The sequence below is a fragment of the Ovis canadensis genome, chromosome 9 (genome assembly GCF_042477335.2).
Source record: "Ovis canadensis isolate MfBH-ARS-UI-01 breed Bighorn chromosome 9, ARS-UI_OviCan_v2, whole genome shotgun sequence".
Classification (NCBI taxonomy): domain Eukaryota; kingdom Metazoa; phylum Chordata; class Mammalia; order Artiodactyla; family Bovidae; genus Ovis; species Ovis canadensis.
Window position 1 is genome coordinate 100,277,518 of NC_091253.1, and position 16,481 is coordinate 100,293,998.

General features: G+C 40.4%; 1 protein-coding gene across 1 annotated transcript; it reads left to right on the plus strand.

The window, feature by feature from the left end:
* The first annotated feature begins 3,151 nt into the window (after positions 1–3,151).
* Positions 3,152–12,374, plus strand: LOC138446118 (carbonic anhydrase 1-like). Its single transcript, XM_069600831.1, has 7 exons — positions 3,152–3,317; positions 3,792–3,989; positions 5,440–5,558; positions 8,320–8,415; positions 9,144–9,206; positions 10,676–10,831; positions 11,684–12,374. The coding sequence occupies exons 1-7, from the start codon at positions 3,281–3,283 to the stop codon at positions 11,798–11,800; spliced, it is 786 nt and encodes a 261-aa protein (XP_069456932.1). The 5' UTR covers positions 3,152–3,280; the 3' UTR covers positions 11,801–12,374.
* The last annotated feature ends 4,107 nt before the right edge of the window (positions 12,375–16,481 follow it).

Genomic DNA, 16,481 nt, shown 5'->3' on the forward strand with positions numbered 1-16,481 from the left:
CTCTGTATAGCTTTCTGCTTGTGGTGGTAACAAACACGCCCTAGCTACATAATTGAATAAAGGGTCATAATGGTTAGGATTCAAGCCAATTTTGTGCCTCAACTTTAAATAAATTACCATTCCTATATGAATGTTAAACCTTCCTGTGATGAATTATCATTTCTCAAATAGGTTGATTAACACAGTAGTTAAAGTTACTTTTAACAAAGTGTCAGTGTCAGGCAACTTAACTAGACACAAATTAGCAACTAAACAAAGAAATAAGGGCAATAACTGACAAAGGGTAGCCTATTTCTATCCTTCTATGAGCTTCTGGACAACCTGAGACTCTAAATCTAAAATAAAGTAACCCAAGAGTCAACACTGACTATTGGTCATCTTGAGACAAACCAGTCTGGATCGACCAAGTCAACCCTCCTGGAAACAGAATCAAGCAGAGATTAGTGGGTATTCGTTGACAGTGGAAAGTCAAGAAAGAAGACAAGCATTGGAAACAAACAGATCTAGGTTTAAACCCTAGCCTGACACCATGTACGCATCCACTTACAAGCATTTATAACCTGAGGAGTTGTCTTCAGTTTCTCCTTACGTGGCATACAATTTTAATGCCTGACTGGGTTATTGTGAGAATAAAATGATTTGCTGCATATAAACTTTTAGGGAGCATTTGAGTTATCTTGGATCCTCAATAAATAGTTTCTTTAAAAGTTCCCTTTATGTAATAATTCTTTCCACTTACTAACGTGAGGAATGGAAACTCAGGTGTCTTCCCATTCTACGTCTGAGCCGGAGGGATGTCATCACCCGAAAGGGGCTGAAAACGTGTCTCTGATAAGCCCGGCTAAGAGCTGCGACAGACCCAATTCCTAGTAAACCCAGGGAGCTCTGACAATACACGAATATGGAAGGAGGTATGACTCCCAGGGCATGGAAAGTGTTACTATGAAGGCTTATTTTTTCAGGTTGCGTTTCCTCTGAGCACATTTAGAGCCTTGGAAATGCAGACTTAGCCAAAATCTGGCAGATATTAATCACTCTTCTTTGCCTCCTTGACAAGTCCTGTGAATCTTCTCATCACTCACCAGCTGGCAAGTCTCACCTCAGTCCAGGCTTCAGCTGGACTTAAGAGGATCGTGGGCGGAGAAGGGAAACTGGGGATCAGCTGCCTCCAGGCTCAGCCAGTGCAGCCTTCGGCAGAGATGGAGGCAAAGAAAGCAACTAGACGTGGAGGCTGGAGTCTTGGCTACTCCCTGGTTGTGGTGAATCCTCAACTTCTCTCAGCTGCAAAATCATAACTCATTGTGTAGGATTTGTATGTGTGGTGTTGATGGTAAAATAATATGAAAGTGTCCTATAAATCGTACACGTGTGAGTGCTCTGTCATGCCTCACTCTTTGGGACTCCGTGGACTGTAGTCCACGAGGTTCCTCTGTCCGTGGAATTTTTCCAGGCAAGAAGACTGGAGTGGGTAGCCATTTCCTCCTCCAGGGGATCTTCTCGACCTGGGGATCAAACCCTCATGACTCTTAATCTCCTGCATTACCAGGCATGTTTGTTTGTTTGTTTGTTTGTTTGTTTTCCTACAGATTATATAGAACTATATGAAAGAAAGGCTTCTATTTCAATATTTCAGGTGTAAAATAAATATTGGGCTGTATTTAATTTCAGTCTTAATAAAATGTTCTCCATTTGTGGTGGGTCTAGGGAGGAGGAAATGGCAACCATTCCAGTGTTCTTGCCTAAGGAATCCCGTGGACAGAAGAGCCTGGTGGGCTGCTGTCCATGGGGTCGCACAGATTCGTACACGACTGAAGCGACTTAGCATGCATGCATTTGAGAAGGCACTGGCAGCCCACTCCAGTGTTCTTGCATGGAGAATCCCAGGAACAGAGGAGCCTGGGGGGTTGCTGTCTATGGGATCGCACAGAGTCGGACACGACTGAAGCGACTTAGCAGCAGCAGCAGCAGTGGTAAAGAATTCACCTGCCAGTGTAGAAGATGCAAGAGACACAGGTTCAACCCCTGGGCCAGGAAGATCCCTTGGAGTTGGAAATGGCAATGCACTCAGGTATTCTCCCCCGGAAAAATTCTATGGACGGAGGAGCCTGGTGGGCTACAGTTCACAGGGTTGCAAAGAGTCAGACATGACAGAGCACACATACAATGATTTGTTGAGTGCATGAATGTGCACACACAAATCAAAACTGGCAGCCGGTGAGGCAACAGAGAAGGGCGGGGAGTGGGCTACAGTCCAGGGGGTTGCAAAGAGTCAGGCACGACTGTGCTCACACAGAAGACAAATCTCCATTTGTGAATTCCAATACTGCTTAAAAATGAGGAGCTGTACTCTCATCTCATATGTCTTCGAAATGGACTGTCATGAATAATATATTGAGTTGCCAAAAAGTTTGTGCTTTTCCCTAAGATCTTACAATATACTACCAACTGCAAACCCAATGTATTCCAAATGATTAGTGATTCTCTTATCTGATTTTAAATTAACATCACGATATTGGTTCTGATCTGGCTGTAAATATGCAAATTATTCTCCTGACTGAATTACTGGTGCTAGTATTGCTTAAGGGGAGGAGGCAATGGCAACCCACTCCAGTACTCTTGCTTGGAAAATCCCATGGACGGAGGAGCCTGGTGGGCTGCAGTCCATGGGGTCACTGAGAGTCGGACTCGACTGAGCAACTTCACTTTCACTTTCATGAACTGGAGAAGGAAATGGCAACCCACTCCAGTGTTCTTGCCTGGAGAATTCCAGGGATGGGGGAGCCTGGTGGGCTGCCATCTATGGGGTCACACAGAGTCGTACACGACTGAAGCGACTTAGCAGCAGCAGTATTGCTTAAGTGTCCAGCAAGGGTAAAAGCTGGGAGTCTCAAATGCACAGTCATTTTTAACTAGATATTCAAAGCATCATGTGTGACAACTCAGCCATATCTTCCACTAACATGAGAATAACAGGGCTTGGTTTTGCAGAAGCTAAGATTTTGAAATTTCTCCTTAACAATATAAGAGAATAAATCAATTGGAACTGCCCTTACCTTTGTGAGCTTTTTAAACAATACCTTTTTTTAGCATGCATATACTTCCTGATAGATAAAGATGATGAAATAGCGGGCTGAGTGAGTAACACTCTTGTACAAGGGCAGAGACGTTTCTATAAAAACCCTGCGAACTGTGGATTCAGTCATCTATTGCACGGTCAGTGACAGTCAGTTATTCCAGGTATTCTCTCTGTGTTCAGAAAAAGAAAACTAAGTAGAAGATCATGGCAAGTCCTGAGTGGGGATATGATGGTGAAAACGGTAAGCATTCTTCTGCTCATGTAGCTCAAATAACCGCTTATTCCCTTTTCCAGGAAAAGAGATATTGAGCACTTAAAATAACGGTAAAGACATAGGTTAATGGTTTGAAGTCCCTTTGCCTTATACCAGCTTTGTATGCATTCTCAACAGTTGTCCTTTGGGCCATGATTGTCTACAGAATGTATTCTGCCTCTTTTCTCCTCTCTCCCTCCCTATGTATAGAGAGGTCTATTTCTAACAGCAAAAATGTATAGTCTGATCCCATAGACTATGAGTATATTAACTCTGTTGACAAAGACACTATTTTACAGTGTAGCATAGGAAACGGGCATTCTCAAACCTTGGATTTCGACTAAACTAACCAGGATACCATTTCAGATACCTGAATAAATCCTAATCTAGGAAAATTATATTCCTAAAACCTGGAGTCAAGCATTAGATCAGTTTTGGTTGTAATCACGTTTTTCCTGGTAGGTCCTGAACACTGGTGCAAGCTGCATCCCATTGCAAATGGAAATAACCAGTCTCCTATCGACATTAAAACCAGTGAAACCAAGCGTGATCCCTCTCTGAAACCTCTCAGTATCTCCTACAATCCAGCCACAGCCAAAGAAATCGTCAACGTGGGACATTCCTTCCATGTAAACTTTGAGGACAGTGATAATAGATCAGGTGAGCCCAAAGACCCTCCTGATTTCTGTCTTTGACTTGCTGGGAAATTTAAACAGTAGGGCTTGCAGAACACGGACACCCATGTTCAGTGTTTGGCGCACATGTGTAGCATTGAGGCCATCTACTGAGGTGTCTTGAAGTTTTAAAATATTTCCAAGTGTTAAGGATGATTCTGGGGACTCCCAGCTCACTCTTCTTTCAGCCCTTCTCCTTCTCAGTGACTCTATTTCATCTCTTCTGGTTTCCAATGTCTTTATGCTAACTTTACACCCTCTGAATAAACAGTACTTTTCCACAAAATTCTGTGAACCATCATGAATATAAAAACTGAAAAGGCAAATATTTTCTAATTGAGATGAGGTTGGAGGAGCGCATTAGGGAAGAACTACACACGAAGAGTAGATTTATTTTTTGTGGCCAGGAAAATGGCTCCATGCCAATGAAGTGCTTCAGTTCAGTTGAGTTCAGTCACTCAGTCGTGTCCGACTCTTTGCAACCCCATGAATCGCAGCATGCCAGGCCTCCCTGTCCATCACCAGCTTGTGAAGGGCTTGGGTACTAGTTAAAAAAAAAAATACTGGTCTTGGGTGTATCTTGCATGGAATCATTCTGTGCATAAGTATTTTTGTCTAGCTTCCCTCTCCCTATTAGATCATAGTAACTGAATTATCTTCATCTCCTAGAATCTAGCACACTTTCTCGTTCACAGGAAAATTCTCAAAACCTTTTACTGAATAATTTTCTAAATAGCAATTTCATGAATCAGCTCTACTGTCAAAAGGCAAAATTAGTCATAGCACTTTCCTACAAGGTTCCGAGCCTAAATTTCAGACATCTTGGGGCTATGTCCTTTGTTAATATTGGATTAGGTCTGGTCCTGTGTGTGTGTTTTAATCACATGGTTGGATAGGTTCTCTAAAGCAAAATCATCCTTCAGTATGAGAATTTTAAAATTGACCCTACACTCCTGCTGGAACTTTTTTCGTCCCTGGCTAGGAATTCTCAGCAAAGCTGTCAGAATACCCTCTTGTATCTTGATCACTTACAAGATATGTGCAGAGTGATTTGTTACTAAAAATAAATTGCTAGATATCTTAATGCATGCTGTCCATTACTGTCTGTTGAAAGAATAATGAACTTATAAACTAAAGCAGGTTCAAGGAAAGACCTCTCATCCTATAATTCACTCATCTTCCAATATGTTTTCCTGAAAACAGGAAAAGATAAAATTATAGTGCTGGGAACCGTATAAGTCACGCACAGTCTTAAGGTGCGGCACACATCTGAGCCCATCATTGTGGGCACGGGGAAAAGATCAACAGGATGGGAACTTTGGACTATGATTTATTTTCATTACTACTCGACCCTATTTAATGCTAATTTGTATTCAATGCAAAGACAAGCTGGAGCTCGTGACTGTGGCACTAACAGCACTTTGCTTTCCTCCTAGTGCTGAAAGGCGGCCCTCTACCTGAGAGCTACAGGCTGCGTCAGTTCCATTTTCACTGGGGCAGCACCGATGACTGTGGCTCTGAGCACTTAGTGGATGGAGCCACATTTTCTGCAGAGGTAATGCAGCTGAGTGAGTGAGAGGAGCTACGCTGAGAGTCCTCCAGAAGTAGCCCCCTCATAACACGGGGCTGTGTGTTAGTCGCTCCGTCATGTCCAGCGCTTTGTGACCCCAGGGACTGTAGCCTGCCAGGCTCCTCTGTCCATGGGATTCTCCAGGCAAGACTACTGGAGTGGGTAGCCTATCCCTTCTCTAAGGGATCTTCCTCACTCAGGGATCAAGCCAGGGTCCCTTGCATTGCAGGCAGATTCTTTACCTGTCTGAACCAGCAGGGAAGCGCCCCTTATCACTTAAGACACAATTTCAACGGCTCCAAAGGAATGAGCATTTTGCGGTCTGTAAAGAATTCCTAGGCTCCATTAAACTTAAACAGTGACACATTGTGTTTGGCAATGGAGGACAATTTTTCACGTGAGGGAGGCAGGTGAATTTGCAGTCAAACTCCTGAGCCTCGAATGTGCTTTCATTTCAGAATGTCTCGGAAACTGCTGCCTGACATCAGGCTAACCTCAACGGGAGTTGCTGCTCTCCTTTTAAAGCTCTGAGCCCCAGGGGGAACACACCATCATTCTCTTCTCATTTAAAGGTTCAAGGGTGCGCTCCCGCAGCAGAAGTATAGCCAGGCCAAGACACTCCATTAAGGTTCTACTAAGAGGGCCAGTTTAACCTCAGGAGTCATCACAACGAGTAGCCTCCTCTAGACGAGGGTTTGGGGCTCCCTGGCAGCAGGCCACTACCCTCTGGCCTCTTGACTTGCCTCCACATGGAAGTTTGTGATTTAATTCAAGATATTCTGCCTATATATCCACGATTAAATCAAGAAAATGTGCATCAAACTCTCAACAGGGGTATGGAGACTGAAAACAAAAACCTTTTGTTCTTTGTATGCATGACTGTTCCGTAAGTTTGTACCAGTGCAGACGGGTTGGCTTTTTTTGTTTTACTCTTGTAGAACGAATCTGTAATACACAGTTTTGCAACATGCTTTTTTTTTTTTTTCCTTTACCAATGATCATGGTCATTGTTCCAAGTCAGCAGGAATTCCTAAAGTCTGCACGGTATTTCCATGTATGCATATGTTAGAATTTATTAACTAAGTCCTACATAGGAACAATTGCAATGCCTTTCCCATTTCATTCTGTTGTGGTTTTTTTTTTTTCTTTACAAAAAAAGATGGGTAATAACTACATTTATACAAATATCTTACACTGGTGAAAACAATTGTGTAGGGCAGATTTTTGTAAGAGCTATCGTTAGGTACAGAGTATGTGTAGTATTCATTTTGATAGAAGACTTGGGAATAGTATAGAAATAAAACTAACTTTATGTTACACTAGAAAGCCAGGCTAGGAGCTTTCAATGGTGAAGAAATCTATTAAATGTTTTGTTTTTTCCTATTTATTTTTCATAAAATTGAAAGTGGACTGAAATCAAATGGGCTGAAAGTCTAAATTAGTAATAGTATTATGTCTGGGGGAGGATATTTGGCTGTATCTAAGCAATCCGGCAGTTGATGATGGACAGGGAGGCCTGGCGTGCTGCGGTTCATGGGGTCTCAAACAGTCGGACACGACTGAGCGACTGAACTGAACTGAACTGATCTGAAGAAATCTGAATCAATGAACGTCTTATCTCATTTGAGAAAAGTGGAGTTAATCCAGGTTGGAGGTGACAGGCTCTCAGTCACTAAGTTCGGCTTATGAGAAAGGGTAGGAGGGAGGGTGGGAGGGAGACCAGGGGAGTGGTGGGGAGAAAGAGTGGAGACAGAGAGGAGACCTATGGGTGGCGGGGAGCGAACGGCTTTGGTTTAGTCATCCAAGCGACCCAGGATCACTTGACATTAGGTGGTCAGAAAAAGAGTTTTTCAGGAGTAGCATTTGATTTCAGCCATAATTCGAGTCAAATCCTGCCATTTTGACTTGCCATCCCAGAGGAAAATCAGCAGTTATGCCAAGCCTTAGAGCTCTGGACTAAGTGCAAGGCTAACATCTATGCGCTGCGCGGAAGGATGGGTGCCAGTAAGTGGAGAAAAGTGAGAAAGGAATAAGGGCTGCAGTGTTCGGTTGAGCAGTTAGAGGGAAGGTGACGCCTTTTGCTAAAGCGGGAAGATGAAACGCGTCTGGAAAAGAGAAAGTCAAGAGTGCTACTTTGGCCGTGTTAAGTTTGAGATGCATGTCAGGCATCCATGTGGAGATGTCAGGAAAGAATCAGGAAGACGTGCACATGGCCTTGGATATACAGGTCTAGAGTTTCACAGAGAACTTAGGCAGGGGCTGTTGGCTTGAAAGGTGTCTGGATCCGCTCAGAAGAACCTGCCCTTGGCCAAGACTCCAGACATCTCAGGAGCCCCTTCTCACAAAGTTACCGGGTACCTCAAGTTAGAAAATTATTGCAGTTTTTGTCTCCAAACTAGTTAGCCAGAAATACTTCATATTCTCTCACCAAACAGAGAGGTGTCTGTTTTTTCTGTTATGTTTTGTTTTAAGAAGTAATATTGAATAGTTATGATATTGTGGGAAAAAGAAGTTCTACTTACTGGTTCCAGGATTTGCAATGTGCCCACTCTCTTCAACTCCATTTTCTTAAGAAAACCCTTCTTAAGGGTGCAAACATAGCCCTTCCCATGCCCTGGATAAAGGGTCACACAAGTTTTATCTATCCAAGCCAAGAAATAGCTGTATAGACCCACATGTTAAGGTCTAACTTGCTTTTCCCTTCACCGTGGTATGAATAACTGCTCCATCACCTTGTGTGTTTTAGCTTCATTTAGTTCACTGGAATTCTACCAAGTACCCCAGCTTTGCTGATGCTGCCTCACAGGCTGATGGTTTGGTGATTGTCGGCGTTTTGATGAAGGTGAGTCCTAGAGAGCCTCGGAGCTCTGCTACAATTATTCCCTTACCAATCAGACCACAAGCTAGGGTGAAATACAGCAGAGGGGTGTAGGTGTCTCTCTGCTTTTGAAATGTCTCCTTCTACTAGCGAAAGCGCAGGTGAACAAGCTGGTCTCCGGTATATGTTTGCTTTGCTTGACTTTCCCCTCGTGAAGAGAGAAAGACATTTCAGGCAGAGATGAAATGGGAAGGTGTTGATGGTGGGCTAATTGTTTTAGTTTTTGGCTCATCTTTCACTTTTCGTCTAACCTTTCTACATCACAGAGTCAGGAGTTTATCAATTTAATGTTTCATCAGGAAAAAAATATGAAGAGGACTTTTGTCCCATAAAGAAAGTTCACTTGATATTTAATATGGAAGATTCAAATCTCCTGTAGGAGAGTCCCTGAAAAGTCCTATAGGGAAGTTACTATTAAATGGAGTATATTTGGGTGACTAACCTTTGGAATTATAGTAATTCTAGTTAATCTTTACTGAACACTTGTAACATACCATTCATTTGACTGATTAGAATTTTAATAGAACAGACCCAAGAGGCTTGCTTTTGTATTTCAGTTGTGCTAAATGCCTGTATTTTGACTTGTATATCTTTTCTTCAGTTATTGTGTTTAATTTTTTAAAAAATTAACTAAATAGGATTTTACTTGCTAACAATTGTCTTATCTCACACTTTATTTTTTTAATCTCCAGGTGGGTCAGGCCAACCCAAACCTTCAGAAAGTACTTGATGCCCTAAAAACAGTTAAAACTAAGGTAAATAGACTCATTAAGTTAGTTTAAATCAGAGAACAAGAATCTACAGAACCTCAGAAATCATTTAATTGCATATTTGATATGAGGAGTAGGAAGTCCTCAGCAAACCCATCAATCTGAAAATCAAGGTACTGCTTACACGGTCCTCGTTTCTGAGCTCTCTGATGCAGTGATTTATTTTGGTTTCATTTTTCATAGTTACCACTGATCTATTTCAGCAAGATGAAGCCTGTAGAAGCATGGTTTTCATAGCTGTTTCATGCATCGTAACTATGGTGCCCACTGTCAGCTTAGAAAAAGATGGATTGTTCTGATATATTTACTCTTAGCTTCACCGTTTTGATAATAAAGACTTAAATCATATATCAGAGATTTGCCATTGTCATTCACACTTTGTAGAACTACCATACCTTTATGTAAAATAAATCTAGTTCGTGTTGAGGCCCCCAAAATTACACTTTTATAAAGTGAGAAAGTTTAAAGATAAATAAGCACTCAATTCAAGAATGTAAAAAATGATACATGAAAAGAAAGTAGAAGGAAATGATTAAGATGAAGTAAAACATTAATAAAATAAGAAAGAAAATGAATAAATGCAGGTCAAATGTTATTAATAAAGTGAAAAACTAATTCTTTGGGGAAAAAACAACCAAAAAAAGACATTTTTGGCAAAGTTGATGATGGAGGGAGGGGGGAATATAAACACAACAAATGATTACAAATAAGGAAATGGGTCATAACCAAAGATGCGTTAGAAGTTTTAAGAGAGAAAAGCTCGTACAGTCGACCCTAGAGCAACATGGGTTTGAACGGCACAGGTCCAGTAACCTGTGGATTATTCTTCTGATAAATGCTTGCTCTAGCACCACAGAATTGTCCCTTAAATGAACCTGCTGATGCACACCCATGATTATGAGCGACAACCATAAGCTTATGTGCGGATTTCTAACTGCTCAAGAGGTCAGCACCAATAACCCCTACATGAATGACCAATCAGTAAAGAAATAAGAAGCCTTTGCTTATGCTTAGCCAAATGAGGAAGGAAGAAGAGAGACCAGTCACAGTCCTGGCGTAGCGTATTTCCTGTCATCTGTCGCTTGCACTGTTTATATTTACAAGCACGCTGTTGTCGCTGTTTAGTCACTAAGTGGTATCCGATTCTTTGTGACCCCATGGATTGTAGCTGACCAGGCTCCTCCATCCATGGGATTCTTCGGGCAAGAATACTGGAGTGGGTTGCCATGTCCTTCTCCAGGGGATCTTCCCCACCCAGGGATCAAACCTGTGTCTCCTGCATTAATGGGCAGCTGAGCCACCCACAAACATACCAGTCATGAAATACTATACAGTAGAAAAATTCACTAAATTCTTTGCTAAGACCTATCTACCAAATAATATGTATGTCATATATGCAATGATGTAAATATTTTACATCAGGGCATGATACATCGCTTATTGTTTTCTTTCAGAACAAGAAAGCTCCATTCACAAATTTCGACCCCTCTGTCCTCTTGCCTTCATGCCCGGATTACTGGGCCTACTTTGGTTCACTGACTCACCCTCCTCTTCACGAGAGTGTCACCTGGATCATCTTTAAAGAGACCATCAGTGTGAGCGCGGAACAGGTAGCGTATCAGAGCGGCATGCGGGGGAATTGGAAGTGCAAGGCAGGATGTCAGTTCAATTCATACTGAGGGAAATTATTATTGCCATTCGATTTTGGAGAGTCCCCTTTCAACTGAGAAAGATTTATTAGTGACATCAAGTCTATTAATAGCCAAAAAGTAGAATGTACTTATAAGCACTTTTTTCTTTATGAAGAGATTCAGAATTCCCGCTCTTCTTTTCACCTTAATAAGGGAAAATCCACCCTCTTTGGGGAACTGTGACTCTTGAGTGGCATACCTTGATCGTTGATGTTGGTTTTTCATTTTTTTTTAAAGCTTAAGCTCTTCAATATTCAGTAAACTATCTCATTAATTATCACTTATAATTATAATAAAAACTGCCATTGATTGAGCAGCTCTTTTCATCAGGTGCCTTACATACATTTTGTCAGTCAAGTCTCACAGCAAACCTGCAGTGTGACCTGCTGGTATAAGAGCTAACACTTCTTTAGCATATATTACATGCCAAACGCCATTCTAAGACCCTTATCTCTGTTGAGCCATTTAGCCTTCACCAAAACACAGTGAAATAATACCATATGGAAACTGAGGTGCCAAGCAAGGAAGTCTCTTACTCAAGTGTGAGAAAGCTGGAATGCTAATCCAGTCAGTCATTGATAATTGAAGCCAAATACTTGGTGCAAAGACATGTGCAAGAACTGTTGGCTTCCTCCCTTTCCATCAATGAAACCATTGCAGTCTTCAACCTGATTTTCTACATAAAAGTGCATCAATCATATTAAAAAATAAAAGTGTTCTGTGTGACATCAAGAGCTATTGCTTCTCTAAACATGTTATCCTTCCCCCAAGCTGGCGCAGTTCCGCAGTCTGCTAGCAAATGCTGAAGGCGATCAAGAAGTCTGCATCAAGCAGAACAACCGACCACCCCAGCCTCTGAAGGGCAGGACAGTGAAAGCTTCATTCTGATGGGCCCTAGAGGAAGCTCATCTTCCCTCAAGAAGCACAGCTCTGCTTCTGACATAATCCAACAAAACTAGCTTTAAGAAATATGTTTATTTCAATACTAGTATGATAGCCTGCTTGCGAATTTACTCTGCAGAACGCAAAATCTTTTTCTTCTTTATGTTGAACTCAAACAGTAATCTGTAAGTTCACTAAACTTGTGCTTAAATTCAATCTATTGCATTGACTTTCTTATCATTGCAATTAAGGCATACTTGATTTCTTCATGACTTCATCCCTTCCCATTTTATTCAGTTTAATTGGACCAAAAATAATTTTATCCCTTTCTTCTTGTCTATTACGTACTTTACGTTTAAATGGCATTAGGTTCTACTCCATTTACATTCAAGAATCTTAAACGCTTTCATTTGCAACATTATTCTGATGCGATATCAGGTCTATTACTCAAATATAATGACCTAAGAGCAGCTTGAGATGAAATGTTAAGAATTCATTTGCTTACGCTTGAAGACAAATATGCAGCTAAAATGACAACTGGATTTTCTATTATGGTCAAATAAATGGCCCAACATTGCTACCGTCTGTGTGCTCTGTTATGAAAACGATGCATCTCATTTAAGAACTGACACTTCTGCTTATTCCTCCACCCGACAGCAAGGCCAATGGGGTTGTTCCATTATTATAACTAGTTAGCTTATATGAAGACTCTGTATGTCAAATTCGGAAGAAAAGTCACCTGTGAGTTATTTTAAAAAATAATGAAGGAATCACTTGACTTAGAATCATATAGAAACATCACATAATCTTTTAGTCTGGTGTGTACTTAACCTGAAGTCGGTTCTTTCTGAAGCCATATCTACACTCAGAATTCTACACATCTTGTGTCCAGCATTTAGTTTTGTGTTTTCTTTACTTTCTCTTCTCTGAGAAATCATAATGGCAATCAAAACCCACATCCATTCCCATGTCCCAGTCTTGTCTAATGTCACAGAGTCAGTCAAAACTTCTCACAACTGTAATCATGGTTAAAAAGACAGACAAACCAGATTCTTTATTGCTCTGAGGGCAATAAAGATCCTAGGAGACATCTTTGTACTTAAAAATCCTAGGAGACATCTTTGGAAATTTTTATTTGGAGCCCAGAATTTAAGTGAATCTTTATTAAAAATGGAAGGGCCAAGGAGCACTTCATTTATCTCAGCCCCCATAAGCATTCTAAAGGACTAAATACTTTCTTTGCAAACCTACTCTGACTGTGTGTGTTAATATGTATTTGCCAGATATTGAGAAGGCCTGGAACAGGCTCGATAAAATTTTCATCTAAAGTTATCAAAGGTATCATGAGGGCCAAAGAAAGAGTATGATTTTAAGAAATACCTTTGCAAAAGAGGCTCAGGACCTACAACACTTGAACGTATTTTCTGAAAATAAATTGAACAATTTAAAAATAAATCTCATGGCGAGGATAAGAAAAGGACCTGACTTGATGACCCACTTTTTTTAAAGAAATTTAAAAATGGGTTCCAGGATTTAAATACGTCTGTAAGTCTCAGCACGGAAAGGGCAAAGAAGTGACGGAAGATATATGATGGTCATCAAACCTTATCCCTTAGCTAAATGCCAGTTGGAAAGCGTGGTTCCCGGTTACTTGGCTTCTGCCAGAATTTCCCACATTTGGCAGAACTCGCGAGGTGCATTATGGGAGCGGCCCACGTTTCTCTGAAGTAGCCGAGAAAAGCAGCTGCTGAGAGGAGACATGTGGACGAGACATCGGATCAGCTAAGCAGGCAGCTCGGGTGCTCCTTCGACTCACGTTCCTGTGTTGCGCCCTCTCCCTTTGTTGCCAACTTAGGTGGAGGATTTGAACGTCCCGCAAGGATTCTCTGTCTCTTCCGCCATGTTTGGCCGCTGACTTTCTTTATGCCAAATCTGCGGGGCTTCTAACCATCCAGAATAACAATGCCAGCTGATGGGCTCAGCAAGAGGTTCAAAGTGGAAAGGTGCTTCTACTCCCTGGTGTCTTTTGTCTTAGGACCCCCCTCTTCATAAACATCACGCTGAGCTTTAATGAAACCCTTTAGGTAAAATGAGTCCAGGTACCTCCAGCTGCTTTCTAAGTTACTCATTTCCATAAGCTTCAGCAAAACAACTCTGAAAGCATTCAATTCATCAAAGAGAATTAGGGCAAAGGAAGGGAAGGGGGGAAATGTTGAAAGACTTAATTTCCTGACAGAACTCAAGGGAGAAAATTGTCCTTTCTTGTAATTCTGATTCTTCTGTATTACTGGTTCTTCCCTGTGTTGTGATCGTGGATTCCTATAAACATGTGAGTAAAGCTATGAAACGTCTCCCCACCTGGCCACAAAATGAAAAGAATCCTATATATGTGAAATCTGACGTAGATTTCTAGAGTATTTAGGGACTCATGCCCTTCTTTGGTTCCTCATAACAAAGTCAATCCTGGACCCCAGGACGAGATCCTTGCTCTAAACTATAAAGAAATAACTGAGCTACCACGGACTCCAGGTCTCTTTTTATCTCACTTCTTAACATTTATTTTTGCTTTTGTGCCTCATTTTTTATAGCAGGTCCTTAGAAGAACAGTGTATTTCCAGTATAGCTCATGAATTATCCCTTTGCTGTTTTTCTGTTTTCCAAATATTATTTTGAGTTGGTATGAGGTCCCATTGTAAAAGGGATGAAAAATAAAATAAAAAAAGATAATCCAAACCTCTTTAAATTTGTTCATTTATTTGTGGCCAGACTAACCAAGAATTACAATGAGAGTAAAAAGGTTTAGAAGGAAAAAATCTTTTGAGGAAGAGATCAGATAATAATGGGTTCAAATCACTCTGTAAGTCATTGACACTCTTTGTATCTAAGACCAGAAAAGCATAAGGAAATACATTCTGAACATTATCTTCATGATTATCTATAAATACCAAATACTTAGTTAGGGTTGTACTAGGATTCCCCTGTTACTCATTAGATTTGGCGATTTTAAATTTCACAAGGTAGACAAAGGGAAAGACAGGCATAGATAAACATGAAAAGCTGAATTTATTCTAGGACTGCTCCATTTGACATAATGGAAACATGGATATGGATATTTAACCTACTGCAAGAAAAGAGTGGATTTTATGTTCCTAGGCTTCTATGGACACATTTATAAAGCTAAGGGGGAAATGTATAAAATAAAAAAGATCTTAATAGAAATGTAACATACTTGAAAGAAGTTAGGAGAAATGGCCTCACGTATTTCTGCTTACAAATACCACTTTTAACAGAGAAGTAATTCATAGGAATAACCTAGAGTCTTAAAGATATGTGCATACCCTCATTTTGAATCTTTACAAGTATCTTTAGTATCTTTATCCTAAAAGTAAACCGATGGACAAAGGGTAATGTTTGCAAGCATTAGAATGCTCAGAGTCCAAGTGCACTCACTAAAGCTTTCTCTGAAAGGCATGTAGGCTAATCCCCTTACTATGAGAAGGTAGAAATAGCAATTATGTCAGAGAGGAATAGCGTTTAAGTGGCCTTATTCTTTCCCCTCAAAGACTAGAGAATATAACTTCCCCAAACCATCAGCAAATATTTTAATACCCTTTTAGAAGCAGATACAAGCCAAGCTATTTGGATGTGTTATTTTTCATCGTGTTAGTAAATCACCCAAACTGCCAGCAAAAACAAGCATACCATGCAGGAACAGTGTTTAGTTACTCAGAAAAAATTAGCTAGAAAATTAGTTACTTTGGTGTATCTCACTCATACACCATAATAAACCCAAGATGGATTAGATTTTTCAATGATATAATGTGCTATAAAAATAAGCAAATATTTAAATATATGGTAGGAGAAGAACTTTTTCTCAAACACCAAAGGCACACACTGAGAAATATCCTAAATATGTAGGTCAAACAACAATAATAAAGAAATATTTAATGAAAAGGAAAGTGGTAACTGGAGGAAAGTTTTCAATAGAAATGCCAGCCACAGGAACAAGGCCTTTGATATAGAAAGGGTTTTCATTATTTGCCAACATAAATATCGAATTCCTTGGAGAAACTAGCAAGAAGATAAAAATAGGCAACTCCGTAAAGAAGACAAATAATTGACAAATATGTAAAAACATGTTCAATCTTCATCATCAAAGAAGTATAGCTTTAACAATGTTCTCTGATATAACATTGGTAAATATTTTTTAAATAATACACAGAGTTGTCAGTGATGTAAAGAAATAAGAGCTGCCATACACTGCTGGAAAAAGCAGTCAGTCCATTCGTGAATAATGCAAAAGTTGCATTCCAGAGGAAATTTTTTTACCAAAAATTAAGTAAACCCTAGGTTCAATGTAGGAAACGAAATTTAAATTGTACAATTCTAGACTTGCTGTAATGTGATTATTACACATTACCTATTACTCTGGTTTCAAAGGCTATGAAATTTTAATTTTTTTTACATTTATGATTTCTCAAATTTATATTTTCATTTGAGATCAAGGTTCGAATGCTCTCCTCCAGTTGCCTGTCTGATGTCTCCACTTTAGTTCAATTGGTAAAGAATCTGCCTACAATGTGGGAGACCTGGGTTCAATCCCTGGGTTGGGAAGATCCCCTGGAGAAGGGGAAGGTTACCCATTCCAGTATTCCGGCCTGGAAAATTCCAAGGACTGTATAGTCCA

Coding starts and splice junctions, on each gene's coding strand:
- LOC138446118 (XM_069600831.1), top strand. CDS start 3,281: ATGGCAAGTCCTGAGTGGGGATATGATGGTGAAAACG. Junction 5,559..8,319: donor GAGCCACATTTTCTGCAGAG/GTAATGCAGCTG, acceptor TGTGTGTTTTAG/CTTCATTTAGTTCACTGGAA. Junction 10,832..11,683: donor TCAGTGTGAGCGCGGAACAG/GTAGCGTATCAG, acceptor CCTTCCCCCAAG/CTGGCGCAGTTCCGCAGTCT.